At 45.8% G+C, this 25,593-nt stretch overlaps 8 protein-coding genes and 1 pseudogene across 10 annotated transcripts; 3 read left to right on the plus strand and 6 right to left on the minus strand.

Annotated features, from left to right (window-relative positions):
* Positions 1 to 15: 15 nt before the first annotated feature.
* LOC136187018 (spermatogenesis-associated protein 22-like) lies at positions 16 to 1,611 on the minus strand. Of its 2 annotated transcripts, none has more exons than XM_065974522.1 (8): positions 1,529 to 1,611; positions 1,214 to 1,457; positions 803 to 1,154; positions 572 to 752; positions 427 to 508; positions 360 to 378; positions 266 to 306; positions 16 to 214 (listed from the first exon to the last, which is right to left on the minus strand). In XM_065974522.1, exons 1-8 carry the CDS (start codon positions 1,542 to 1,544, stop codon positions 73 to 75), a joined length of 1,077 nt encoding a protein of 358 aa, XP_065830594.1. In that variant the 5' UTR covers positions 1,545 to 1,611; the 3' UTR covers positions 16 to 72. The 2 variants fall into 2 exon arrangements, with proteins under 2 accessions (XP_065830594.1, XP_065830593.1); XM_065974521.1 differs by having other exon boundaries at positions 572 to 755.
* Positions 1,612 to 1,672: 61 nt separating this feature from the next.
* Positions 1,673 to 5,008, minus strand: LOC136187333 (uncharacterized; annotated as a pseudogene).
* An 11-nt stretch (positions 5,009 to 5,019) lies between these two features.
* Positions 5,020 to 7,461, minus strand: LOC136187570 (uncharacterized). The gene is made up of 14 exons (XM_065975196.1): positions 7,305 to 7,461; positions 7,123 to 7,241; positions 6,831 to 6,896; positions 6,718 to 6,775; positions 6,584 to 6,661; positions 6,426 to 6,526; positions 6,274 to 6,370; positions 6,147 to 6,215; positions 5,998 to 6,090; positions 5,885 to 5,942; positions 5,714 to 5,835; positions 5,527 to 5,651; positions 5,399 to 5,466; positions 5,020 to 5,350 (listed from the first exon to the last, which is right to left on the minus strand). Exons 1-14 carry the CDS (start codon positions 7,401 to 7,403, stop codon positions 5,103 to 5,105), a joined length of 1,401 nt encoding a protein of 466 aa, XP_065831268.1. The 5' UTR covers positions 7,404 to 7,461; the 3' UTR covers positions 5,020 to 5,102.
* On the plus strand, positions 7,435 to 9,634 carry LOC136187568 (uncharacterized WD repeat-containing protein all2124-like). The gene is made up of 2 exons (XM_065975194.1): positions 7,435 to 8,168; positions 8,313 to 9,634. Exons 1-2 carry the CDS (start codon positions 7,527 to 7,529, stop codon positions 9,516 to 9,518), a joined length of 1,848 nt encoding a protein of 615 aa, XP_065831266.1. The 5' UTR covers positions 7,435 to 7,526; the 3' UTR covers positions 9,519 to 9,634.
* Positions 9,635 to 9,725: 91 nt separating this feature from the next.
* LOC136187572 (transmembrane protein 104 homolog) lies at positions 9,726 to 11,265 on the plus strand. The gene is made up of 2 exons (XM_065975198.1): positions 9,726 to 10,608; positions 10,676 to 11,265. The coding sequence occupies exons 1-2, from the start codon at positions 9,844 to 9,846 to the stop codon at positions 11,144 to 11,146; spliced, it is 1,236 nt and encodes a 411-aa protein (XP_065831270.1). The 5' UTR covers positions 9,726 to 9,843; the 3' UTR covers positions 11,147 to 11,265.
* Positions 11,170 to 14,730, minus strand: LOC136187575 (R3H domain-containing protein 4-like). 2 transcript variants are annotated; one of them, XM_065975201.1, is made up of 9 exons: positions 14,656 to 14,730; positions 14,548 to 14,598; positions 14,325 to 14,488; positions 14,161 to 14,273; positions 11,762 to 11,882; positions 11,621 to 11,706; positions 11,484 to 11,569; positions 11,382 to 11,437; positions 11,170 to 11,331 (listed from the first exon to the last, which is right to left on the minus strand). In XM_065975201.1, the coding sequence occupies exons 2-9, from the start codon at positions 14,565 to 14,567 to the stop codon at positions 11,234 to 11,236; spliced, it is 744 nt and encodes a 247-aa protein (XP_065831273.1). In that variant the 5' UTR covers positions 14,568 to 14,598; positions 14,656 to 14,730; the 3' UTR covers positions 11,170 to 11,233. The 2 variants fall into 2 exon arrangements, with proteins under 2 accessions (XP_065831273.1, XP_065831272.1); XM_065975200.1 differs by lacking the exon at positions 14,656 to 14,730 and having other exon boundaries at positions 14,548 to 14,629.
* Positions 14,731 to 15,321: 591 nt separating this feature from the next.
* Positions 15,322 to 22,409, minus strand: LOC136187565 (uncharacterized). Its single transcript, XM_065975192.1, has 14 exons — positions 22,248 to 22,409; positions 21,977 to 22,193; positions 21,653 to 21,922; positions 17,738 to 18,044; positions 17,590 to 17,673; positions 16,889 to 17,543; positions 16,620 to 16,833; positions 16,439 to 16,569; positions 16,267 to 16,373; positions 16,114 to 16,216; positions 15,916 to 16,058; positions 15,768 to 15,860; positions 15,627 to 15,711; positions 15,322 to 15,576 (listed from the first exon to the last, which is right to left on the minus strand). The coding sequence occupies exons 1-14, from the start codon at positions 22,407 to 22,409 to the stop codon at positions 15,448 to 15,450; spliced, it is 2,700 nt and encodes an 899-aa protein (XP_065831264.1). The 3' UTR covers positions 15,322 to 15,447.
* Positions 22,407 to 24,736, minus strand: LOC136187571 (beclin-1-like). The gene is made up of 18 exons (XM_065975197.1): positions 24,584 to 24,736; positions 24,496 to 24,533; positions 24,368 to 24,417; positions 24,232 to 24,316; positions 24,116 to 24,178; positions 23,987 to 24,060; positions 23,847 to 23,937; positions 23,668 to 23,792; positions 23,553 to 23,615; positions 23,413 to 23,496; positions 23,299 to 23,359; positions 23,159 to 23,247; positions 23,034 to 23,105; positions 22,941 to 22,979; positions 22,850 to 22,892; positions 22,743 to 22,792; positions 22,645 to 22,692; positions 22,407 to 22,593 (listed from the first exon to the last, which is right to left on the minus strand). Exons 1-18 carry the CDS (start codon positions 24,687 to 24,689, stop codon positions 22,482 to 22,484), a joined length of 1,293 nt encoding a protein of 430 aa, XP_065831269.1. The 5' UTR covers positions 24,690 to 24,736; the 3' UTR covers positions 22,407 to 22,481.
* Positions 24,734 to 25,593, plus strand: LOC136187577 (vacuolar protein sorting-associated protein 37B-like). The gene is made up of 4 exons (XM_065975204.1): positions 24,734 to 24,860; positions 24,923 to 25,094; positions 25,152 to 25,234; positions 25,296 to 25,593. Exons 1-4 carry the CDS (start codon positions 24,753 to 24,755, stop codon positions 25,473 to 25,475), a joined length of 543 nt encoding a protein of 180 aa, XP_065831276.1. The 5' UTR covers positions 24,734 to 24,752; the 3' UTR covers positions 25,476 to 25,593.

Consider the following 25,593-nt stretch of genomic DNA (forward strand, 5'->3'; position numbering starts at 1 on the left):
TTGATTCTTAGACACAAGGTGTTTTATTGGGGAAAGGCTAGACCGACACAAGGAGGTAATGCATCGAACCTATTACTGCTCTTTAGTGAGGTCATTTTTAAAGGCTTGAATCGATCGGGTGATACGCACGCCGACTGCTTCTTTTTCTCCGGGCCGTGCCTGTCTCAGATGGACGCACTTGAGAAATAGTCCCTTGTCAAGATTGCCGACACATCTTGAAGATAGAAAAATGACTCGATAAAAACTTTATCAATGTACAATCTACCTGTACAATTTTCCGGGAGTCAGTTGAGGCAAGGGATGGTCCTAAATTACATCATACAAATTACAAAGAAAACTCAGTACAAGCACCGCTATACCATCTCCCAATATTGACATCTATATGAAAACAATGCAATAACTCGAAATAAAAGCCCAAACTCGTACCGTAGTGATCCAGTTTGATCTCTTATGGTGAAGATTTTTGACACGCCGTCTTCACCGTCTCTAATCAGCCCTTGCACGTAGCCTACAAGACAAAGTGCATCTTAATAAACTAGTGGCCCCTTTTCTCTTCCCATTGAACGCTTACCGAAGATTTCAATAAGTACTGTCGCGCTGCTTTCTTTCCAAAATTTCAATGACTCGACATTGGAACTGACCATATGAACTTGAGTGCCCTGACTCATTGGAGCAAACGCGTCTTCCTCCTTCTCCTTTGTAGGAAGACCTTTTCTGCTGCCAGCATCACTCTCAATAGGCGGCCCATCAGACTGCTATAACGCATATTTGAAAAATCAATGACGGATACATACTGACTCACCCTACTATTCATATACTGATACATGGTTCTCTCTTTACGCTTTGGTAGATTTCCAGGATAAGAGCCAGATGGTCCACCACGCTTCATTGTCATTGCTGACTGCTGAGGTTCATAAGACGATATGCACATTTCCGATCTCTGAAATCCCGGCTCTTCTTCCTTGATGTCATCTTCATAAGGCATTCGCGACGAATAGCGAGAAGCGTGCGTGTGAGGCCCGGCTGACTTGCTTGCCGACGATCCTCCATATCCATAAGAGGACGAAGCTCCGCCCATGTGGTAGTGTGACTGAGCCGAAGTAAAGGGCAAGGGCGGGTCGGCTGGATCCAACACAAGATCATCTGAATCAAACCTAAAAATAAGTCTAATTTAAAAATTTAATAATTAAAATTAAAAATTTAATTTTTTCACCCGCTCTGGTTATGCGGCCAATTGAATTGCGGCCCGGCCATCTGGTTTTTGAAATTCGACGACGATGAGAAAAACCATGGTGGGTTCATTCGCTGCTGTTGGTTCGAGTCGTCGTCGCCGAGTCTTCTATTTCTGAAGTTTGGCGGTTGCTGCGTCGGTTGAGGCGGTGGAGGCTCGTTCGGATGAGCGATAACGGCCTGACGCTGCTTCTTCTTGCTGTTGAATATCGGAACGAAGGCTTTGTCTGAGAGAAAACGACGTTCGGGCGACGGAATCGTGAATGAGAGAACCGTTGTGATTCTAAATTAAGCCTACTTGGTCGCTTGCTCATATTGAGAGTGCGTACGAGACGGCGGGGAGCTTGGCAATTGAAGAATCGCAAAACCAGTCATTTCGTCCGGATCCGGGGTGCCTAAGGTGACAACGCACGCTGTGATGGTGGGCGTGATGGTGTGGCGGTAAATTGAAAATTTGCATCTATCGTAGATATGACCACACAAACCAAACCATTAGCAGCATTATGCCTGTTAGTGCTACTGGAACGCCAGTCAATTCAAATAAACTTATCGTTGATCCGTAGTACTTGACACGACAGCAAGCCAGAGAGGACTCAGCAGAATTTAGTTCTACAGAAAAAAAGATATAAAAAGCGTTGCGTCAGTGCCACCACCGACGTACCGTTGTGAAGTCTAATAGTCAACATTCGAACTCTTGTCACAAGATCAGAAACTTTACTGGTCACTTCAACGAGTCTGCATGATTTCACAGCGCCTTTTGCTACGTGTCATTTCTCTAACCGCTCTGGTTACCTGCTAAATTTCAGGTTGGAAATCAGCGTGTCAACTTTCTTGCGGAAATCTTCCAAGTCATCCCACAGCCGATCCACAAGTTGTTCGTTTCGATTGCTGCATAGAAGAGAGAAGACGTGAGTACAAATAAGAGACGCGCTTTCACCAAACGAGCGTACCTGTCGACCATATGGTGATCACTTTCGTCTTCATGAAGATCGTGAATGTGAGTCTGTGAAATCAAAACTAAACACTGGAGTCTATATGGGGGCGCAACAAATGAAACGAACGGCTGAGAAATCTCTGAGGTGCTTTTCGGCGCCGGTAAGAGTATCGAAAATATGATGCAACTGACTGAGAATGCTGTTTCGCTGTGCCATAATCTCGTAATGTCGAGACAGCTGGCTCGTTCCAGAAAATGGAGTAAATGGGTGAAAGCTACGAGAAAGATATCCAGCTCGTTAGCAGAACAACTATGTTTTCACTGACCCCACAGCCCAAAGGTAGTCCGTCTCTGTTTGACCAGCAATTTCCGAATAGTGAAGATGCGCAGGAGCAATGGAACCGAGAGAAGACGTCAATCCAGCCAGAACACTTTGAGTGACTACGCAACGTCAAAAAAAGGAGAAATAAATCAATAGATCCCACTCACCATCTTCGACGTCCATTGGAAGAATTTCATCTCCAACAAAATACGGAAGAAAGGTGCCATCGCTTTTAGGTGAATGCAATACCAGTACGGAATTGGAAGACCTTAGCCGTGATGAAATAATTTTATTTCCTACATAAGCCTTTCTTTCCTCACCAGTCAAGCTTTGATTCCATGTCCAGGAGGAGACCGTCTCCTAACGACGACACGCTGAAGACGTAAACGGGTACGACTCGCGATCCTTCGGATTGAATCAATTTCACGTAGCGCTGTAGCTTGTTGAGTACGTCAGGCGAAATCCCATCAAAGCTAGAAAAGCTGTCGCGAGCCTAAAGAGGAAGCAAAGAATGCAGAAAGAGATCAATAGGTACACGCTAGGCTCACGGGAGGAAAGAAGTCTTTGTGATCGCTGAGGAGACCCTCGGCTAAAAGGTCCTAGAAAAGTCTTGTAAATGAAAAAGCTTAGATATTTGGCATCGCTTGCGTGTGTGTGATGAAGCTCTTTAAGCAAAACTTTGCCAGATACAAAGCGTTTTGAAGACGAGCAGTTTCTAAACATCAAGTAATAATAATACTACGTCAAAATCGGCGTTGAATAAGATATACGTTGAAGAGCAGAAAGCTTCCTCTCTGATTGCCTTATGAATTGCTACCGTCATCATGGGATGATCGTGGAGACTGTAGTCACCAATCACAAGGTTCACCTCTTGTTCACCAGAAAGCAGTTTCCTCTAGGAAATAGAAGTCAGAAAAATCTATCAAACATTTGGCCTGAAGTTCATCTGACAATTGTTCTTTTGACAAGAGGTACGTCAATACTGAACTTGCTAAAGCAGATAGCTGTCAATTTGCCTGCACGTTTCCATAAAATCATACGTTACCTAGCTTTGAAACTTTCTCTGAGTACCAATATGGGAACAAGCACCTAAAGAGACGCATCTCTAAAGACAAAAAGATTCGAGCGACCTTTTCTTACTCGCTTTGCGAACGTCGGTTCTTCGTAGGCAACGTCAGGAACGAGAACATGATCAATAGCAGACGAAATTGTACTGCAGAGAAGACCCTAAAGTAGCGACGAATAAATATAAGGAGGATCCAAAGCATGATATCTCGCACCATCGCCTGCGGTTTCACTGCATCAATAATAGACGCTAATGAGCACTGAGATAGACGTACACTTTCGGCCAGACACTTCCTTTCTAGCATACTAAATAGAAAAATAATAGGTACCGGTATGTATCTTATACGAAGTCTGCATTGTACCTCGAGAAAGTTGGAAACGTAAGTGAAGACACCGACCCGCTCCTCTTTCCGAGGTGACCATATTGACAGGGACCGGCACTCAAATCGATGACGACATAGCTCTCAGAGCCAACCCACGTGCAACTCTGTCCTCGTCCTTTAACGCAGGCGAAGTTAATCCAACAGCACTGTGCACCTGACTGTCTATAATAATACCTGACTCAAAACTATATGAATAATTGTATCCGGCTGAGCAGCTGCTGACTGAAGCCCCAAGCGCTGAAAAATGAGACTAAATTAAATTGCCTTTCTGAGAGCTCAATATCAGATTTGCCTTCTTCGTCGATTAGACTTCGTTTGTCCGGATTGATGACAAAGACTGTGAGCTGAAAAGAAGTTTGCTGTTCCATCTGATCAAAAACGCCCTAGACCGTCGATACCTGTTCTCTAAATCCCCTAGCGTATTGAACGGCCTGACGACTGAACACATGATGAATTGACTCAATGTCAATAACTCGAGTCGTACTAGACCGATATGCGCTAGACGTCGCAGCCACCTTTCAAAAAAAAGCAAAATATTCGTGTCGCTGCACACACAAAAATCAACGCCACGCCACGTCTCACTTTCAGATTGTTTTTCAAAGCTCTAAACATCACCGACTGATCAGTGGGCTTAGCCTTTATGATCCTATAGCTACAAGAAACACCGTCATGCAACACAGTTAATGCCATCATATCTCTCACTTACTTTAGCTTAAATTCTACGCCCGCTACATTTCCTGTAGAAAGAGAGTGTACAGCCTAGTAGGGTATTGATGATGGTGCGCATACCTGTGTCTAGAAATCGCGGTGTTCGAATAGGCTTGACTTTCTCAAGCATATAGGACAATTTTTCCGAATCGATGCTAAATGAGCACTCCGCGTCTCGATCGAAGCCGTGCAAAATTACGTTGATCGTCAATTCCGATCCGTGGAACATCTGAAATAGAGTCACGTCGTTCGATCGTGCAACGAATGATCTAAGCTGCACCTCGAGCTCAAGAGAGAGTCGCAGGAGGAACGAAATGATAAAGAAAGGCCTCCGAACGACGCCAGCGACTCCAGGCATATTCGGCTACAGTGCGCTATACGAGTGGAAGACCAATGAATACACGATAAATGTCAATACAGGAAGCGACAAGAAAACATCAACATCAACTCATGGGTTCCTTCAGGCTCCCTTTTCCTTCTTCGCCAGCACCTTTTTAGTTTGTCTCGATTGTGAGGCTGGGGCTTCGTCGTAGCCAAGGTGTTTCAAGTGCCCGATATGAGATGCGACGGCTTTCCAAAACGTTCCGCTGTCGTTGTATTGGAGTCCGAAATCCTCGCACGTCTTCTTCACTATGGGAGTGACCACCGGCAAATTTGTCTGCGCAACGCTTGGAAACAAATGGTGAGCCGTCTGATGATTCAAAGCACCTGAGAGAGAGAAATAAACGGCATTGATCATATAGTTTTGATACGCACCAGTTGCGTATGTCCAAAACCACGAATCGGTGGCATAGTCCTGAGTCGTTTTAACTTGCAGCTCCCACCTAGATAAAGAAGAGAAAGCCTACTCGTTGCTCTGGCACTAGAGGTTGATAAAAACGTACCAGCATGGGAGTTGACCATTTTCGTCCGGTTCAGGCCAATCGACGTTTCCACTGACGTGCGACACTTGAAAGACAATGGCGAGAAGATAGCCAGAAATACCATCAACCAGAAAGTATTGATATATCTAGGAAAAAAACGAAGTGAATAGCGCATTCCAAATAGGACCCCAAACTTCGATTGGCTCACCACATGCAGTAGTGGCATTCCAGCCAAGTATGGAAGAATGGTACGATAAGTCAAATAGAACGCTTTTCCAGCCAAAAATATGAATATCTGAAAAAACGACGGGTCGTTGAAACGGATGTCACCTGAGAAAACAATGTACAGGTATTTACAAAAATGTAGCACAAAATTTACCGTTTTTCTTCACGAAGAAGAGTAGATAAAGATCCTGCAAACGTGTCTTGGAGCTGAGCTAGAAAAAAAGAAACATAACAAAAGATGCTCAGTTACGTTTTTCTCTATCTTACTAATCCATATAACATGGGAACGTAGATGTGCTGGTACACATAGCGCGGTAGCCAATTCTGAGTTTTCTTGATGCGACGAATGTCAGGCACGTTCTGATTGAAATACAGGCTATTCCTACACATCTGAAGATAGGCATGCATTCCCATACGCTAGCAGCTGTAACAATATCCGGATCAGCGTGGTCAATATTCGTGTACGGGTGATGGCCAACGATATGCTGGAAAAATTAAACGCCTTTACGTATTATCCCCAAGCAAAAAAACGGAGGCACTTACTTGATGTTTCCACACCAACATGGAAGCGCCATGCACAAAATCGTGCCATGCCCCTATAAAAGTCCATACCCACGGTTTGGTTGAGATTGAATAATGGCTAGTCAAAAGAAATATAAACGGAGTTCTATATGAAAAGTCTTTTGTCTCTGTACCTTGCATCATGAGTATAGTGAAAGGCTCCCATAGTGAGGGAAAGAGACATGAGTACTGCGCCCATGGTGACACCAGACAGAGAAAACCCCCAAAAAAAGAGCTGGTAGAGAAATACCTTTGATCTGGATATACACTGCCGTTTTTTTTCCTCACTCACCTGAAGGTACAAGGAAATGATGATACTGCCTAATATGCAAGCGTAGCGAGCCAGAGGCCACTTTGGATCTTTGGGATGCTGATTGGAGGAGAAACGTAAGAGTAACGTCTCCATAAATTCACGAGAGAACTTACGATGCCCAACTCTTTGAACTTGTCCGAAACTCTTTTCCTCAGAGTTATTGCAAAGGCTCTAGATGAATGAAACACACAGATGATCTAAGTGGAGTTCGTACTAGATCCCGAACCCTGGCTCCTTGTACGTCGGAAATTCATTTGAAACGAGATCGCCAACGTAAAACTTTTCCAAAACCCTAGAAAGTGAGCAATGAGAAATTCGAGCCCTATAAACGAGCCAAGTCTATTTCAATGCAATTTCGGGGTCACACTACCAGGGCAAAAAAGTTTCCTTATGTTACGAAAAACAGCTCTCCCTTGACCCTTGACCTCGAGTCACCAAACCACTACCGCGATTTTCTCCCCTTACGATTTTACCGACTTCGTTAGACGTAGAGTACAACTGTCGCTGCTCTTACGTACTTGTTCGTTTTGAAATCGTGATACATGTCGAAGAGCTGGCTCACGTCACGACCGGCGCCCAAAAGAATTTGTTCGATTCCGCCTGGATGCTGATCCACGAACTTGCTAACGTCATATACCTGCAGCGAGCAATGAGAGGGACGCGTGAGTTTCGCTGGAGCAAATCTGCAAACATCCGTTACCTTGCCGCGATAGGAAACGTGAGCGTTATGACGACTGTTGAGTGCCGCCACTTCTTCCCAGGTGAATTTGCGCGGAGTTTTGCCCTTTTCGGAGGTCATGATCCAGTCAGAACTTCTTGTGAGTACAGTAGATCAGGTGCTGCCGTAATCCAATAACTACGTCCTCGTGAGACGGTGAATGACGTAGGACACAATAAGATAGATATGTATCCGCACTAAAAAATGGCCACAGCGCTTCGAAGCGAAGAGCTGGCCAAACTGAAAGGCCACCGGTGGCAAATCGCCTGCCTCGAATTCAGCCCCGACGGCAGCCGTCTCGCGTCGGGCGCCTGGGACAAAGAAGTTCGCTTATGGGACTTGAGCACGTTGGAAACGGAGACAATTCTGAAAGACCGTCACGCGAGTCCCGTGACAACAGTGTCGTGGTTTCAGCCGGACGGCTCCCTTCTCGCCGTCGGCTCGGCGGACTTCACGACGTCGATATGGAACGCGACGAACGGCGAGCATCTTCTCACGCTGCGCGAACATTTCGGCTGGGTTCTCGACAGCGATTTTTCGGGCAACGGTTCGCTTCTCGCCACCGCGTCGTGGGACAAGACGGTGCGCGTGTGGGATCCGGCGACGGGCGTTCTGCTCCAGACGCTCAACGGTCACACGAAAGGCGTCTTTTCCTGTCACTTTCATCCCGTTCACACGAGCGCCGTCCTTTGCACGGCGTCCGACGACGAAACGATTCGAATATGGGACGCGCGCGTCGGCGGAAAACCGTTGAAGGTGCTCGTGAACGGGCACGACGACGCTGTCACTTGCTGCCGTTGGTCGTCGGATGCTTCATTGATGTCGTCAGGATCTGCGGACACAAAGGTGAGAATTGAAACTAGAGTACACCATGAGTACACCAAGTAGGCATCCATCATAATAGTATGTGCTCCTTTACCTGAAAACTAAGTTCCAGTACAGTAGTATCATTTTTATATAGTCGAGGGTTACCTTAGAATCCTCCTCTAGATAACTATGTGGGAACCGCGAGAGGGGAAGCCATTGTATCAGTTGAGTGGACACGAGGATGCCATAAAGAATCTTGCTTTCAATCCGAGTGGATCGAATTTTCTTTTGGCGTCAGTTGGCGATAGCACTGCTCGCTTGTGGGATCCACAAGAGGAAAACGATAATGAAGCTTTGCTCGTCATCCAGTCTCCCAGCGGTTTGAGGGAAATTGAAAGTGTCGCCATATCTCCTGATGGGAGCCTATTGGCAACAGGCGGCCGTGACAATGTCGTCACTTTGACGACGTTGGGAAATCCGGCAAGCAGGCCTACGGTTGCAAGCAAATTGCCACAGTACGTCGAGTCTTTCCGCGACGCCGACAAAGTGAATGATCCTATTGAAAAACAGCTGTGGCGACGATTTACGCATCGGGCAAGAAAGTCGACAGTGAAAAAAGAAGCATTTGGTTCAGACGGGGAATTGTTGAAAGAGGACGAAGACGACAGCGAGAACAGCTCCAGTTCAGATGACGAAGAGGAAGATAGAGAGGAGAAGTCGGCTTTTAGTCAAATTCAGCTGAAGCCTGTGAAGAAGAAAACGTCTGTTGCCGCCGACAAGGGAGACAAAGAACGAGTGACTGGACGCCAGCTGAAAGATGCCAAGAAGGTTCTGCGCAGCGTTGCTGCCACTTCGTCTCCCGAATTGATTCAAATAAGACAAAAGCGAACGAAGATTGTTTCTCTTGAGAATGGGCACGATATCCATATCTCTGCCGCTGACTTGGAATTGGCATTGAAAGTTCGAGAGAAGAATTCTTCCGTTTGTCAGGAGGCTCGTGACGACGATCACAATCACGACACTGCTGCTGCTGCTGCTGTTGCTGCTGAAGACGTCTATGATGACGTTCTCGTTGACAAGGCTGACGAAAAGAAACCCGTTGTGGAGGATGTCTATGAAGACGTTCATCCAAGTGAACAAATTGCCGGTGATTCAGTGGTACAGGATTTGGATTCTTTTGATTTGCTTGATCAGCTGGAAGAGGCTGCAAGAAAGGAAGCTGCAGACCTTGACGAAGAGCTGGGAGCTGGGACACCATCTCACGCCTGCGATGCAACAGAACCCGTTTACGATGAAGCTACTTCTGCTGCTGCAGAACCAGGCAAGCGTGTCGAGCACGCAGATGATAACGATGATCCTTTGTATTCAACAATTGCTGACACTTTCTGACAATAGCTAGCTTTCTCTCTCTCTTTCTCTCTTTTAACAGAACCTTTTTACTATTACTAATATAGGTATTGAGTTACCTGCTAATAAATGACTGGGGACTGGTAAGAAACACTGCTTCCCATAACAACATCCGGCGAGTACTACTGAAACGCCCGTAGAGATGAGTGCAGTGAAATCCTATGGTTCGTTCGTTGGCTTCTGCGTCATTCTCAACTACACCGTCGGCTCTGGTTTCCTCGGAGTTCCCTATGTCTTCTACCACACCGGTCTCGTCGCGGGTCTCGCCACGCTCGCTATCGTATCCGCAGCGGTCGCCCTACCAGCCATGTGGACGCTCGAAACGATGGCTCGCGCTCAGGCCCTAGAAACAGCCGCCAATCAACCGTCGCTACAGACGTCTTACCAGTCGTTCCGAGTCGGCTCGCATCGCCGATTCGAAATCGCCGAACTGTGTCGCACATTCCTGGGCCCATTCGCTGGCAATCTTTATCTCGTCGCACTCCTCATCTACCAGTTTCTCTCTCAGTGGATGGCCGGACCGACAGCGGCGGCCGCGTGGGCGTGCAAGATACCCTTCGATTCGATTCGCTTTCAACAGTGCCGTCAAAACGATTTCCTCGACGTCTATCAGCCGACGAACGACGGCTGCTGGAACAGCTACGCGCTCTGCGTTCTCCTCTTCGCCGTCGTCGTCGTGCCGCTGTCCTGTCTCGAATTGAAAGAGCAGGCCGTCGTGCAAGTCGTCATGGCGCTCGTACGATTCGCTATCATCGGCTCGATGATCGTTTATTCGATTGTCGTCGAAGTGAGGTCGCCGGAGACGTCGTGCGACGTCGGACAAAATGTGACGTCGGCGTCGTGGACGGGACTACAATGGAACGGGCTTCTGGCTGCTCTGCCCGTTTTTGTCTTCGCTCAAATGCTTCACGTCGGCATACCGACTCTGAGCGAGCCCATTCGTAATAAGTCGAAGCTCGCTCGCATCTTCTGGTCGGTCTTCGGCTGCACGACGATCATATATGGACTGCTTGGCGTTGCAGTTGCAATTCGCTTCAAATCGGATGTAAACGAAGTCTGTTCACTCAACTGGGTAAGAAAGAGAGAATCAGTGGATGTGGTCATACATACATAGATAAGTATTGAATTTCCTTCTGTAGGATTGCCTTGCTCGTCGTGGACGCAGCGTCGCTCTTCGCGTCTATTCCTACGCCGTCGTTCTGTTTCCAAGCATCGACGCGTGCACAGCCTATCCCGTGACGATCATTGTCATGGCGAACATGGTCGATCATTTGCTGACCGGCGACGTGCGCGTGACGTCGAGTCGATGGCAGCGTACGACAAGTCGAATTGTCTGCGCCGTTGCTCCGTTGATCGGCGCATGTTTCGTGTCCAACATGTTGGTTTTGGATAAGATATCCGGTTTTCCAGCCTTCTTTGCCGTTTGGGTGTTTCCCGCTCTGCTTCAGTGGCGATCGAGTGTGAAATGTCGAAATGTGCTTGGCACAAATAGAACCGTATACTCTTCCTGGTACAGTAACAATGGAGTTGTTTTTGTCGTATCAGCGCTGGGGATTGTCGTCATTTTAGCTACATGCGTGGGATACTTCTTACCTGGAAGTCTTAACTAGTTGATAAAGCGCGTTTGTACGAATTACATAAAAGACTGGTCTATAAATATGAAAGACGATGTAACATTAGGGGGTATAACATCATACTCATGTCTGCAGGTAGTCGACGAGCGTCTTCGTCGGAGCAAAGAAGTAACTCTTTTCGTTCTCGATCTCCGTATGGCAGACTCCGTCGCGTACAAAAGCTAAAGAAAATACTTCTATGAATATACACGACTCGCTTGTTTGATTTTACTGGCTGAGCATAGATGCAAATACTGGCAGACAGCATGAAGCAGCAGACGATTATAACTTCAAAAATAATACTTGAACAAACGACCCCCACACTCTCTCTCACCTATTCTCAATCAGACAGACCATCACACCGTCAGGACTAGAGTCAAAGCACCAAGCAATTTCTTCTTCAAGACGCTCAATAATACCCTTTTTGCAAGAAAATCTTTTCATATCAAGAGAGCCTCTCTATTCCCTAACCAGTGGTAGATGCCTGCTCCGAAGCACGCTTCTCAAACGACGACTAATTCGCCTAAAACAGTCCTGAGCAGCAGGAGGATGCAGACCTAAATGCACAAGACGCTACAAATAAAATCCTACAGTATATCAAAATCTAATGACTTTGAAGCCTTTTCTTTTCAGCTGCTGCGGCGGCAGCGTCATTGTTTGGAATGCGCTCGTCCAGCGAACGCAAATAGCGAACCTGCTCTTCCTCGCTGCGATTCAAAAATTCCCTCCACGTCTATGTATAAGAACGAAAATAATGGAGTGCACTGATCAAGTTTTCCTTGATACAAAGAAGCCTGATGGTTCTGGTCACCTCTCAAGCGAAAACAAAACATAGTGACTCGGGTCTACGAGTAATTATATTAGAAATAGAGAATTACTCACAGGGTCCATTAGTAATTTCACTGTACAAATAATTTCAAAGACAATTACACACAGGGTCTACTAGTACTTGTACTAGAAATAGAGAATTAGTCACAGGGTCCATGAGTACTAATAATTTCAAGACATTGCGGTTTTCTCGCCTAAAACGAACGATTCGTCGAATCGACGCGATCGAAACGCTTTAGAATTGCATTTTCACTTCAACTAGTGGAAGAAACGACTGAATCGCGTGCAAAAGGACAAAAATATCGCCATTCTTCGTCTCCCACGCAACAAATTAATGTCGTTCTTCTAACATCTAGTTCACCGTTAGTACGAGATCGGCAGTCTAATGGCTTTTCTAGACCCGCTTAGCCCCTCGAAATGTACGGAGATCGAAGTTGGAGCGACGAGCTTCGAAAAATCTCGAAATTTCGAGCAAACCATCGATTTTCTACGAACTACGCGTTCGAAGTTCACGAACGTAGTTCTATATAGTTAGGATCTTAGCATATTTCACTTGGCGCCGGCGCAGCGCGCCGGTGCCCAGTGAAATATGCTAAGATGGGTGTGGTGGGCGGGGGCGGCGGCGGGGAGGATGGCGGTTAGTTTTTTTCGCGACTTTCTCGGCCAAAACTAAAGATTGGTCGATCTCATGAATCAAAAAAGTTCTATAACCCAACAATCTACTAGACTAAAAAGAGAAACGCTCGAATCGAGTCGAAAGCACCAAAATAGCGACATTTTCCGATCGCATTGCGGTTTTCTCGCCTAAAACGAACGATCCGTCGAATCGACGCGATCGAAACGCTTTAGAATTGCATTTTCACTTCAACTAGTGGAAGAAACGACTGAATCGCGTGAAAAACGACCAAAACATCGCCATTCTTGGTCTCCCACGAACAAAATGTCGTTCTTCTAACATCTAGTACACCGCTAGTACGAGATCGGCAGTCTAATGGCTTTCTAGAAACGCTTAGCCCCTCGAAATGTACGGAGATCGAAGTTGGAGCAACGAGCTTCAAAAAATCAATTTCGAGCAAACCATCGATTTTCTACGAACTACGCGTTCGAAGTTCACGAACGTAGTTCTATATAGTTAGGATCTTAGCATATTTCACTTGGCGCCGGTGCCCAGTGAAATATGCTAAGATGGGTGTGGTGGGCGGGGGCGGCGGCGGGGAGGATGGCGGTTAGTTTTTATCGCGATTTTCTCGGCCAAAACTAAAGATTGGTCGATCCCATGAATCAAAAAAGTTCTATGACCCAACAATCTACTAGACTAGAAAGAGACGCTCGAATCGAGTCGAAAGCACCAAAATAGCGACATTTTCCGATCGCATTGCGGTTTTCTCGCCTAAAACGAACGATTCGTCGAATCGACGCGATCGAAACGCTTTAGAATTGCATTTTCACTTCAACTAGTGGAAGAAACGACTGAATCGCGCGAAAAAGGACAAAAATATCGCCATTCTTGGTCTCCCACGCACAAAATGTCGTTCTTCTAACATCTAGTTCACCGCTAGTACGAGATCGGCATTTCTAGGCACGCTTAGTCTCTCGAAACCTACGAAGATCGATGTTGGAACGACTAGCTTCGATAAATATCGAAATTTCGAACAAAAGCATCGATTTTCTACGAACTACGCGTTCGAAGTTCACGAACGTAGTTCTATATAGTTAGGATCTTAGCATATTTCACTTGGCGCCGGCGCAGCGCGCCGGTGCCCAGTGAAATATGCTAAGATGGGTGTGGTGGGCGGGGGCGGCGGCGGGGAACGACGACTTGCCTACACCTCTGTACGGACGAGCGAGAGGATGCGACGTCAACGAATCTATTCCTGCGGAAGATTACAGAGAGGCGAAAAAGCATTGCGAGCAATGCGGCACGGAGAAGATTTACCGCCTGGAGTCAATCAATCTCTTGCGGCGCAGTGAAATATGCTAAGATGGGTGCGGTGGCGGGGGAGGATTGCGGTTAGTTTTTTTCGCGATTTTTCACTACTAATAATTTCAAAAACAATTACTCTCAGGGTCCACGAGTAATTGTAATAGAAATGGAAAATTACTCACAGGGTCCATGAGTAATTTCACTACTAATAATTTCAAAGACAATGACACACAGGGGTGGCTATGTCTACTGTACATACCTCCATTTGATCAGGATTCTTGAGAAGAGACGTGAAGCTGGACTCAAATTCTGGCACGATATCGTCTACGTCCAATTCTTCTTCGTGGAGCACGTAGCCGCTGATGTAGTAAGCTTTATGAGAAGGTGTTATGACACGTCACATAACTCATTTGCTGGGCGTACAATTTTCCACGCGTTTTTTGCTTCTTAGACCGACTTTGCGACGACCAGCCGTTGAGATTGCGTGAGACAACGGACGAGCTTTGTGTGACTTGGCGTGACGGCGTCGGCATCGCGATCGGGGCGTATTCTCTTGTGTCGAATCCAATTCGTCTGTGATTACCGCACTAGCGGTACAGGAGAAAGAGTTGGCGCTTGGTCTTGGAGTGTTGCGGCTAAAGCTAACCCCATCGCAACTTGTTCCATGGCCAAAAACGCGCAGAGAAGGAAAGTACTACTGATTTGCAATCGTCTCACGCAATCCGATGTCCCGGAACACCCGCCTTTGTCTTACCAGCAATATTTTTCATTGCGATTTCCTATCCGATTGAAGCGACTTGGACTGCCTGTCAAAAGAAAGGCTAAAATCTTTTCTTTCTGTGGATTTCGACACAGTGTAGGCGGGGGAGAGAAGTGTCCCGTTTGCGTTGCCTTAGCGACGAAGTCTGATGTCCGAAGCCGACGTCGTTCTACCCAGCTGTACAGCTTGGGACTACGACCAGGTGGCCGACTGGATATCCAGTCAGGGATTTCCACAGTACAAGGTCAGTCCTTGAGACAACACGTGCTGTTTACCGATAGCAACGCCCATATTCTACAAACAAGCAGGAATGCTTTAGAGGAAACATGATCAACGGGAGAAAACTGATTCGAGTCGACGCCTCAACTCTACCGAGCATGGGCGTAACCGATTTCGAGCACGTCAAGGTCAATTTAGTAAACTTCCGTGGGCAAACGAAACAGACTAACTTCTCAATAATCTCAGATAATTTCGAAGCATATTCGCGACCTTCTCGGAATCGAAGCGCCCGACTGGTCAAAGACCATTACGTTACCGCCTCTTGATGATCTCGCCATGCATCTGGAGCTGAAAAGCCACAGCGGCGTGGAATCGGATCAACGACAATTTGAACCGCCGGGGCCCAACCCGGCCCTGAAAACGGGAGCTATACGGCTCGTGTCCGTTAGGGAGAGAAAAATGTAGGGAAAGAGTACGAGGAACATAGGCTAGGGTTAAAAAAACGCCTGCCTCTAAGACTAGATTTCTCATAAAAAGCAGTAATTAAATTTTATCATTCCATTTCATTTACCGCATGGTGTCGAGTCGAATCATACGTATTTTGTTTGAATCGACCAGAACGCACGCCGCCTCATTTCCCGAGCCGCAGTAGTGAGACGACGAGAAGACGGTTAGCAATTTGCCGTGATGCTGAACCTGAGAGAAGCACTGGTTCTAATTGCGTGTGACGACAAAGAAATCGCAACCTGAAAGCCGATCTGCTTCACTTCGTGCGCTCTAATGACGTGGGAGAGATCGTTTCTTCTTAGGAAGGATTCCAGAGCTTCTTCACTAATGACAATAGCACTGCCTCGCAATCCCGGTTAGGGATCAAATTCGTACAATACCTGAAAATGTTAGCTGTTGCCCTTTTTTCATTGAACGCAAACCCTCCGTTAGCTTCCAATTCCTTTCGTATCTCTTCGCTAGTTTCAATATTCCTGGCAGTAGAGATAAGGTTTTTGAATGTCGCCTTTCCGTACCGACGGCACTCGCCTTGCCGGGTCACTCCACATTAATTCCCAAGCTAGTGGACTCTCCACTTCGGGGTCTTTCATTACCGGCGGAATGCGGTCTATTGCGGACACCTTACCCTTGCCGTAGCAAGGTCTCGGAATACCGCCGTGCACGCAAAAAATCTACGTGCAAGAACTTTAACGGATAGCATATACGCGACGAAAGATGGAAGCTCGCCTTGTCGTCGACTATTGCCGCAACCGGCATAGCGTCGAAGCAATCATTGATTGCCTCCCAAATCTGCTTACCCACCATGTCCCCAAATTTCTCAATACACTCGCTACGCAGCAAAAACAATGCTGTGTACTGTACGTGCTATACTACGCTTACTCCTTGAATGTAAAGGATTCTTGTATAGAACGTAGTTCATGGTTTCCCCGAATGAGAAAGAATTTCGACGGCGCTAAGAGCTTCTGAGAAAATAAATAGGCAATAACCTGAAAAAACAGACAGCAGAGAAAGGCCATTTTCGAAGAGCAACCAATAGTCGTCGACCACTTACCTCAACTCCGTCATCGCCACGATCAACGTAATCACCCAAGAATAGAAAATTACACGGAGTCAGATGGGGACCCATGCGCCAAAGGACTTTCTCAAAGCATACCAAGTCGTGAAAATTACCGTGTATATCTCCTATAGAAAAGTCTTGCCCGAAATCGGTCACGCAGAAGGTGTGCTTTTACCTAAAATATATGTCGGCGCTTTGAGACGGACGAGTCTCGGTTCCGATTTGAATAAGTCTCTCATTTTTTGACAGAGCGAGAGAAGGCAGACGGAAAGCGCCGTCCGATTGACGGGACCCCACGAAAACGCTTCCTTCTCGTGTCCGCTGCCGTCGTTCTTCAGCGCCCTCTCAAAATACCGCAAACCGGACAACATTTCATTAGGATTCGATTTCTGAAAAGGGAGAATACGAGAAAAGAAGAAAAAGGTCTCGTCCCTTTCCGACTACCTGATCAAACGAATCGACGGACATCATTCGAAAGAATTTGCTCTTCTCCATTTCCGGATCCAAATACCTCGACGCCGTCGCGTCGTCCTCGTCCTCGTCGTCGCCGTCGTCGCCGTCCGTCGCCTTCAAGTCCCACAAGGCGTTCACGTCGCTCAGCGTTCCACTCCGTCGCACTTTGACCGTATGCGTTGCCAATTCGTAATGCTTGTGCTGCGTCGACGGCGTCGCAAAGATGAGCGGTTTCTCCAGAGGACGATCGTCGGTATACACTTCCGACTCAGTCTCGTGTCGCATTCGTTTCGCCGACGACGCCGCCGCCGCCGACGACGACGACTCGTCTGCCGTCGCTGCCGTCGACGACAGTCGAACTCTCGCCGGACTGTCGACGGCGCGCGGAGGCAAACGAGCCGGCCGATCCCACTTTGATTTGGGCTTCGGTGACACTTGAACGGCGTTCGGAATGACGAGTAAGGCCGCCGTCGCCGCCGCGTTGACCAGCGTCTCGGTGATGCTGAAGCCGGGCGTTGGAGCCGGCGACTTGGTGACGGGACTGTGAACGAGTCGAAACAGGGCCGACGTGCCGCGAAATTTCAGCGAACCAACCGCTTTCAGGAAGGAGTCGAGCGACACCGTTCCATCGGTGTGATCGAGAACGCTACACGTGGGTTAGCGCTTAGATACAACGAGAATCGACGACTCACTCGAGACTTGTGCAAAGTTCCGCATCGACGTCGTCATCCAGTAACGTGTCTCCTCTACCGCGGCGTATGTCCATGACGAGAGACCTAGGAAACGTCCTTGCTATAAACCAACTCTACATTTGTTTCATTCAGACGCTATTACTCCTACCTCACTTCTTTCCTTGATAACTTTCCGTCTTTGTCGGCATCGTAGAAACGAAATATGTACTGGCAGCGAATTGCACCCGCCTTGCCACCGTGCTTCGTCGTTGGATCCATCGCCGCGAGTCCTTGGAGAAATTCAAAATAGTTGATACCTTCTGGATTGTTTGCAACGTTAAACGCTCGATAGCATGACGAACATTGTTCCATCAACACCCCAAGGCCCAGTAGAATTTTAGTAAACGCTTTTTCCGGCAACAATTTGCTGAAACTTCCCGTCGACTGAACGAATAGTTCCTTCAACTTCTGCTGTTCTATGTGTACACAGAGCATATACAGTAATGGGAAAACGGCTCTCTGAACAGGGTTCTGCCCACATGGGTCGGCATGGGTCGGCCCCGACCCTATCTCTCCTGTAATAAATTACAGTGAAATTACAAAGACTGGCCAACTGTTCTCTCTTGTAACACAGTAAAAGTACAAAGGATTGGCCAACTGTTCTCTCCTGTAATAAAATTACAAGGGACTGGCCAACTGTTCTCTCCTGTAATAAATTACAGTAAAATTACAAGGAACTGGCCAACTGTTCTCTCCTGTAATAAATTACAGTGAAATTACAAGGGACTGGCCAACTGTTCTCTCCTGTAATAAATTACAGTAAAATTACAAGGGACTGGCCAACTGTTCTCTCCTGTAATAAATTACAGTGAATTTACAAGGGACTGGCCAACTGTTCTCTCCTGTAATAAATTACAGTGAAATTACAAGGGACTGGCCAACTGTTCTCTCCTGTAATAAATTACAGTGAAATTACAAGGGACTGGCCAACTGTTCTCTCCTGTAATAAATTACAGTGAAATTACAAGGGACTGGCCAACTGTTCTCTCCTGTAATAAATTACAGTGAAATTACAAGGGACTGGCCAACTGTTCTCTCCTGTAATAAATTACAGTGAAATTACAAGGGACTGGCCAACTGTTCTCTCCTGTAATAAATTACAGTGAAATTACAAGGGACTGGCCAACTGTTCTCTCCTGTAATAAATTACAGTGAAATTACAAGGGACTGGCCAACTGTTCTCTCCTGTAATAAATTACAGTGAAATTACAAGGGACTGGCCAACTGTTCTCTCCTGTAATAAATTACAGTGAATTTACAAGGGACTGGCCAACTGTTCTCTCCTGTAATAAATTACAGTGAATTTACAAGGGACTGGCCAACTGTTCTCTCCTGTAATAAATTACAGTAAAATTACAAGGAACTGGCCAACTGTTCTCTCCTGTAATAAATTACAGTGAAATTACAAGGGACTGGCCAACTGTTCTCTCCTGTAATAAATTACAGTGAAATTACAAGGGACTGGCCAACTGTTCTCTCCTGTAATAAATTACAGTGAAATTACAAGGGACTGGCCAACTGTTCTCTCCTGTAATAAATTACAGTGAAATTACAAGGGACTGGCCAACTGTTCTCTCCTGTAATAAATTACAGTGAAATTACAAGGGACTGGCCAACTGTTCTCTCCTGTAATAAATTACAGTGAAATTACAAGGGACTGGCCAACTGTTCTCTCCTGTAATAAATTACAGTGAATTTACAAGGGACTGGCCAACTGTTCTCTCCTGTAATAAATTACAGTGAATTTACAAGGGACTGGCCAACTGTTCTCTCCTGTAATAAATTACAGTAAAATTACAAGGAACTGGCCAACTGTTCTCTCCTGTAATAAATTACAGTAAAATTACAAGGGACTGGCCAACTGTTCTCTCCTGTAATAAATTACAGTGAAATTACAAGGGACTGGCCAACTGTTCTCTCCTGTAATAAATTACAGTGAAATTACAAGGGACTGGCCAACTGTTCTCTCCTGTAATAAATTACAGTGAAATTACGAGGGACTGGCCAACTGTTCTCTCCTGTAATAAATTACAGTGAATTTACAAGGGACTGGCCAACTGTTCTCTCCTGTAATAAATTACAGTGAAATTACAAGGGACTGGCCAACTGTTCTCTCCTGTAATAAATTACAGTGAATTTACAAGGGACTGGCCAACTGTTCTCTCCTGTAATAAATTACAGTGAAATTACAAGGGACTGGCCAACTGTTCTCTCCTGTAATAAATTACAGTGAAATTACAAGGGACTGGCCAACTGTTCTCTCCTGTAATAAATTACAGTAAAATTACAAGGGACTGGCCAACTGTTCTCTCCTGTAATAAATTACAGTGAAATTACAAGGGACTGGCCAACTGTTCTCTCCTGTAATAAATTACAGTGAAATTACAAGGGACTGGCCAACTGTTCTCTCCTGTAATAAATTACAGTGAAATTACGAGGGACTGGCCAACTGTTCTCTCCTGTAATAAATTACAGTGAATTTACAAGGGACTGGCCAACTGTTCTCTCCTGTAATAAATTACAGTGAAATTACAAGGGACTGGCCAACTGTTCTCTCCTGTAATAAATTACAGTGAATTTACAAGGGACTGGCCAACTGTTCTCTCCTGTAATAAATTACAGTGAAATTACAAGGGACTGGCCAACTGTTCTCTCCTGTAATAAATTACAGTGAAATTACAAGGGACTGGCCAACTGTTCTCTCCTGTAATAAATTACAGTGAAATTACAAGGGACTGGCCAACTGTTCTCTCCTGTAATAAATTACAGTGAAATTACAAGGGACTGGCCAACTGTTCTCTCCTGTAATAAATTACAGTGAATTTACAAGGGACTGGCCAACTGTTCTCTCCTGTAATAAATTACAGTGAATTTACAAGGGACTGGCCAACTGTTCTCTCCTGTAATAAATTACAGTGAAATTACAAGGGACTGGCCAACTGTTCTCTCCTGTAATAAATTACAGTGAATTTACAAGGGACTGGCCAACTGTTCTCTCCTGTAATAAATTACAGTGAATTTACAAGGGACTGGCCAACTGTTCTCTCCTGTAATAAATTACAGTAAAATTACAAGGAACTGGCCAACTGTTCTCTCCTGTAATAAATTACAGTAAAATTACAAGGGACTGGCCAACTGTTCTCTCCTGTAATAAATTACAGTGAAATTACAAGGGACTGGCCAACTGTTCTCTCCTGTAATAAATTACAGTGAAATTACAAGGGACTGGCCAACTGTTCTCTCCTGTAATAAATTACAGTGAAATTACAAGGGACTGGCCAACTGTTCTCTCCTGTAATAAATTACAGTGAAATTACAAGGGACTGGCCAACTGTTCTCTCCTGTAATAAATTACAGTGAATTTACAAGGGACTGGCCAACTGTTCTCTCCTGTAATAAATTACAGTGAATTTACAAGGGACTGGCCAACTGTTCTCTCCTGTAATAAATTACAGTGAAATTACAAGGGACTGGCCAACTGTTCTCTCCTGTAATAAATTACAGTGAAATTACAAGGGACTGGCCAACTGTTCTCTCCTGTAAGAAATTACAGTGAAATTACAAGGGACTGGCCAACTGTTCTCTCCTGTAAGAAATTACAGTGAAATTACAAGGGACTGGCCAACTGTTCTCTCCTGTAAGAAATTACAGTGAAATTACAAGGGACTGGCCAACTGTTCTCTCCTGTAATAAATTACAGTGAATTTACAAGGGACTGGCCAACTGTTCTCTCCTGTAATAAATTACAGTGAATTTACAAGGGACTGGCCAACTGTTCTCTCCTGTAATAAATTACAGTGAAAAATTACAAGGGACTGGACAACTGTTCTAAATTACAGTAAAATTACAAGGGACTGGCCAACTGTTCTCTCCTGTAATAAATTACAGTAAAATGACAAGGGACTGGCCAACTGTTCTATTGTAAAATTGCGTATTATATCTATTCTTCCAGACCTTCTTCCCAAAGTTAAAAAATTCTCGGCAGAACCCTGTAATGTACTGGTGGCCTCCTCCCCCGCTGTACCTGACTGAAGATATCCCGCTGCTTTTAGAAGCTCCTGATTGGCCTCGGGCAAACTGCCCGGTCCGTTTTTCCAAAACGTGTCCGTCGGACTGTCGATTTCCATCGCTGCTCCTGCTGCTTCCGCCGTAGGCTTCTCATTGAGCAATATAAGCGGCTTTACAAACTTTCGTCGGCTGCTTGACGCCGTTGCCGCCGAAGGCGGCGGCGGGGGCGCTGTCGTATCGTCAGTACAAGAGGAAGACAAAGCCGACAGCGGAACGATCTGACCTCCTAAACGGAGAGTTATTAGACCCCCCTTCGTCGGTTACTTTCGCTTTATTCTACCGTTCTTCACGTATTTCGTCCACTCGACGGCTTCCTCGCTTGCTCGCGCCGCGTCCTCCTTTAAGATCTCATCGACAACGAACCATCGAAACGATTTGTCATCGGACGGCGCCGAATCGACGGCGGCGACGTAGACGACTTTCAAACTCGCTTCGCTTCTTCTCGCGACGAGCGAGTGCTCCATTCGAAGCAGACCCTCTAGTTTGCCACCGAATGGCTGCGAAGAAATCGTGCGCTCGTGTTTTCGCGTCTTGCAAACGACCTGCGATACCTCTACTAGCGATTTAGCGGCGCCGTGAAACGTTTCGTCTCGCTGGAGGTTGCGTCTCGGCAGCGACCATTCGTTCGACGTCGATTCTTTTTGGAGAAGAGTCCGAGCGTTGACGTCTCGAACGAGAACTGCGACGACGCCTCGCGTACTGACAGCCGCCATTTTTTTCGGTTGCGAGCCCGGACAACGTCGGACGTGCGTCATTATAAATTCACTAATCACTAATGAATGTGGCTACGCTTGTTCTTTGTCGTACTTAGCTGCAACGTAGGCAAGTCCCCATTTGAGATTGGTTAGGAGGAACTTCAGAGCTTTAGTCCAGTGTTCCTCTGAGTTCAGCGTCATCCTGTTTTGATACTTTTAGTACATCACCTATTTCTTCACATGCTAGACTTACTTCACGGAAAATTCGCCGTGCGCGTCGCCAATTTTATCTTTCTCAATTCTAACGTCACTCAATGTCGAAAGCAAATAAATACTGTACGTCATACAAACCTGTACGGAAGATGGAAGCCAGATCCCGCTTTTTCAATACCAACTTTAAACTAGACCCACGCAAACGCATTTCTTTCCTAGTCAGACAAACTGTGTCCGTCTCCTACCTGTTGAAGACAATCGAGAAAGGCAACCATTGCTTGGTCAAATCTAAAGATACACTATGATCATCTGTCAAAAACGGAAGCTTCATCTCACTTGCTGTTCCACAAAAACTTCAAACCACCTGTACCGAAACTAACACGCGACAGCTACGTCATACGAGCCCCATCACGTATGAAAAATGCTTACAGTGGCAGATCTTTCTTTTTCTCTCCCAGCACTTCAATATATGATTGATTTCCGAAAGGTATGAGCTTGTATCTGCCACGTGGCCATATCTGTTCGTATCTGTTGGACTGATAACAGTGACGCACCTTTCAAATCGAAGACTTAATTGATTCGCCAAGGCGTGGAGCAGCAGTATCGCTTGACCCCACGCAGCATTAATTTCGCTCCACTCAACCTAATAGCCCAAGCAATGCTACAATTTCAAATCAATATATAAAAGACGTACAGGAACTCCGGGGAGTCTTCCCAATCGAAAGCCATTGATAGTTCCAAAATGACCGCTATGCCTTGAGAAGAGCCCATCACCAGCTGATTATCTATATGCAATATTATAGCTGACCAGATGTGAAATGTCATGTTAAAAATATTTGTTTTCTTGAGTTTTTCAAGTTGACTTTGAGCGTGTTTCAACTGAATGTCCGTGCTAAAAAAGACGGCGTTCTTCTTTTATGGAGTACTCTATACGCTGCATATACTTACCATTGTTGTTGTTCCAGCAGTTCGTTTTTCTGATACTGATACATAGATAAACGTTCAAGGTATCTAACAGAAAATGAGTATCACTTGAGAGAACAGCGCGATGCATAGTAATTACGCCTTTTCCTCGGCCTCTAAACGCTTCAATTCGTTTTGTTCTTTTTCCATCGTTCGACCAACTTCCTTTCGTTCTTCGTCCATTGAAACGACGCGCTTCTTCAAGTCCTTCTCTTCTTTCAAGAGCTGACAGATATGAAAGACTACCTTGTTATGTCAAAAAGAACATCTCCGACCCACTTTAGCCAGCTTTTCAGACAGAGACGTCTCGTCTTCGTCAGTATCGCTATCGTTTTCTTCATCTCCATCCAAGAGTTGTTGTAAGTATGAGCTAATAAGTGCACTTCGCAATGCATAATATGTCTGAAGTAGATCACCACCTATAGTGCTGATTCTCTTCCTTCACTTTTTCTGTCTCGCGACTCAGCTGAGTGCAAACATCTTCAGCGCAATCCTACAGTAGCTTACGACAATAGATTAAGCGTGCAAAGAATTCTTATCCCGCGCACCTGACACAGAGGATGATCGAAGTCTCCTTGACTGGTCAGAATATCAAACAAATGAGCAGCAATCTAGGGGCAACAGTTCCACACATTTTTTACCCCCTCTACTTCAACGCTACTACTTTAATCTGGTAACTCATTTCTCCCATTTGAACTTGATCGGGTTCGGTTAGCCTATGAAATTCGCTGCCATGCGTTGTAGTGGCCCTGGAGAAGCGACAAGTAGATAAGCAAATTCAATTTACGCTTTGCAAGGACCTCATTCGAGTGATGGAACGCTTTGACACGTTTTCGTGAGTAGGAAAATCCTAGTCAAGAAAAACTCTGTAGATCTCTACTGAACGCTCGAAATCCCAACGCTATCAAATACATGCAGTTTTACTCACCTTCTCGCTACTAGCATCTTTTTCGGCAGGCGACGTAGCTGAAGAAAGTGGTGAGGCTCGGACACGGGTTTTGTAACTGCAATCTTACATGCCAAGGCGCGAAGACTTGCCGACGTGGCTCCTTTAAACGTTACATCAAGTTCGACAGGCTGGTAGCAACGCTGACAGAAGAAATTCACCGCTTTCGCGGCCATGGTCAGCTAAATAAGCCGGGAGATTTTCATGTGACCAACAATGATGTCATTGAGTGCGTTGAGATGAACGAAGCTTGTCAGCGAGCTGCAGCGTCCCTATCAACCGAGAAGCTTCAGCGCCTTTTCGATGACGACGACAAACTAAGACAATTTGCGAAGGAAATACCAGAAGTGAGTTAGGCTTTTCGAGGTTTCGATCGTAGCCTAAACGGAAATCTTCTTCCTTTCTCCAGATAAGGGATATTCAGCGGAGGCACAAGGCACTTCGAGACGACATCCGATGCCTAGCACAGGCAAATCTCGCTCAGGCGCCCGTTCTAGAAGAGAAGAAAACGAACTACATCGACTCTCTAGAAGTAGCTCGAGGAGTCAAAGAAGTCTACGACACCGACAAAGCTCAATTGGGTACATAGACTCGAAATCCTTTTTCTATACATACGTAGATGAATTGTGATGCCACAGAACTTTACAGTCAATCCGTGACGCCTGCTAATTGCCTTCAAATGCTGCAGGAGAAAGCAACGAAGAGCGAGGAAGAGACAGATGTTAGTCAATTTCTCTCTCTTACTCTCTCCGCCTAATAAAGGCGTGCTTGTGTTCGTGTAGCGCCTCTCTGAGAAGTTCCTTGATGGAAAACTTGACGTGAATGACTTTGTTGCCCAGTTCGAACTGAAACGAAAAGCGTGTCATCAGCTCCGAATCAAGGCAGAAAAGATGTCAAGCCTTCTTCTAAATGACGGAACGTCACCTGGTTGGAAACCGAGCAGCTTATCATCAACAGAATGAGAACTCTACACAGAACTAACGTCGTTTAGATCTTTGTGCCTTTGTCTTCACAAAGTGAAGTACACTACACCACTGTAGTGTAATCATAAATATAGGGCAACCTATTGGAGACCTCTCA

The sequence above is a fragment of the Oscarella lobularis genome, chromosome 5 (genome assembly GCF_947507565.1).
Source record: "Oscarella lobularis chromosome 5, ooOscLobu1.1, whole genome shotgun sequence".
Lineage (NCBI taxonomy): Eukaryota > Metazoa > Porifera > Homoscleromorpha > Homosclerophorida > Oscarellidae > Oscarella > Oscarella lobularis.

Coding starts and splice junctions, on each gene's coding strand:
- LOC136187018 (XM_065974521.1), bottom strand. Junction 1,155..1,213: donor TGGCCGCATAACCAGAGCGG/GTGAAAAAATTA, acceptor ACTTATTTTTAG/GTTTGATTCAGATGATCTTG. Junction 509..571: donor AGTACTTATTGAAATCTTCG/GTAAGCGTTCAA, acceptor TTTGTCTTGTAG/GCTACGTGCAAGGGCTGATT.
- LOC136187570 (XM_065975196.1), bottom strand. CDS start 7,403: ATGACCTCCGAAAAGGGCAAAACTCCGCGCAAATTCACCTGGGAAGAA. Junction 6,371..6,425: donor CACTATACTCATGATGCAAG/GTACAGAGACAA, acceptor TCTTTTGACTAG/CCATTATTCAATCTCAACCA. Junction 6,216..6,273: donor TGTTGGTGTGGAAACATCAA/GTAAGTGCCTCC, acceptor TAATTTTTCCAG/CATATCGTTGGCCATCACCC.
- LOC136187568 (XM_065975194.1), top strand. CDS start 7,527: ATGGCCACAGCGCTTCGAAGCGAAGAGCTGGCCAAACTGAAAGGCCAC. Junction 8,169..8,312: donor CAGGATCTGCGGACACAAAG/GTGAGAATTGAA, acceptor ATCCTCCTCTAG/ATAACTATGTGGGAACCGCG.
- LOC136187572 (XM_065975198.1), top strand. CDS start 9,844: ATGTGGACGCTCGAAACGATGGCTCGCGCTCAGGCCCTAGAAACAGCC. Junction 10,609..10,675: donor AAGTCTGTTCACTCAACTGG/GTAAGAAAGAGA, acceptor TTCCTTCTGTAG/GATTGCCTTGCTCGTCGTGG.
- LOC136187575 (XM_065975201.1), bottom strand. CDS start 14,567: ATGGAACAAGTTGCGATGGG. Junction 11,883..14,160: donor AGAATCCTGATCAAATGGAG/GTATGTACAGTA, acceptor TCTTATACATAG/ACGTGGAGGGAATTTTTGAA. Junction 11,570..11,620: donor GGAGCAGGCATCTACCACTG/GTTAGGGAATAG, acceptor TCTTGCAAAAAG/GGTATTATTGAGCGTCTTGA.
- LOC136187565 (XM_065975192.1), bottom strand. CDS start 22,409: ATGGCGGCTGTCAGTACGCGAGGCGTCGTCGCAGTTCTCGTTCGAGAC. Junction 21,923..21,976: donor GACGAAATACGTGAAGAACG/GTAGAATAAAGC, acceptor CTCTCCGTTTAG/GAGGTCAGATCGTTCCGCTG. Junction 16,834..16,888: donor CCGTCGATTCGTTTGATCAG/GTAGTCGGAAAG, acceptor CTCCCTTTTCAG/AAATCGAATCCTAATGAAAT.
- LOC136187571 (XM_065975197.1), bottom strand. CDS start 24,689: ATGGCCGCGAAAGCGGTGAATTTCTTCTGTCAGCGTTGCTACCAGCCT. Junction 23,793..23,846: donor TGTCTGAAAAGCTGGCTAAA/GTGGGTCGGAGA, acceptor CATATCTGTCAG/CTCTTGAAAGAAGAGAAGGA. Junction 23,616..23,667: donor TTAGAGGCCGAGGAAAAGGC/GTAATTACTATG, acceptor ATTTTCTGTTAG/ATACCTTGAACGTTTATCTA.
- LOC136187577 (XM_065975204.1), top strand. CDS start 24,753: ATGAACGAAGCTTGTCAGCGAGCTGCAGCGTCCCTATCAACCGAGAAG. Junction 25,095..25,151: donor CACCGACAAAGCTCAATTGG/GTACATAGACTC, acceptor GTGATGCCACAG/AACTTTACAGTCAATCCGTG. Junction 25,235..25,295: donor AGAGCGAGGAAGAGACAGAT/GTTAGTCAATTT, acceptor GTGTTCGTGTAG/CGCCTCTCTGAGAAGTTCCT.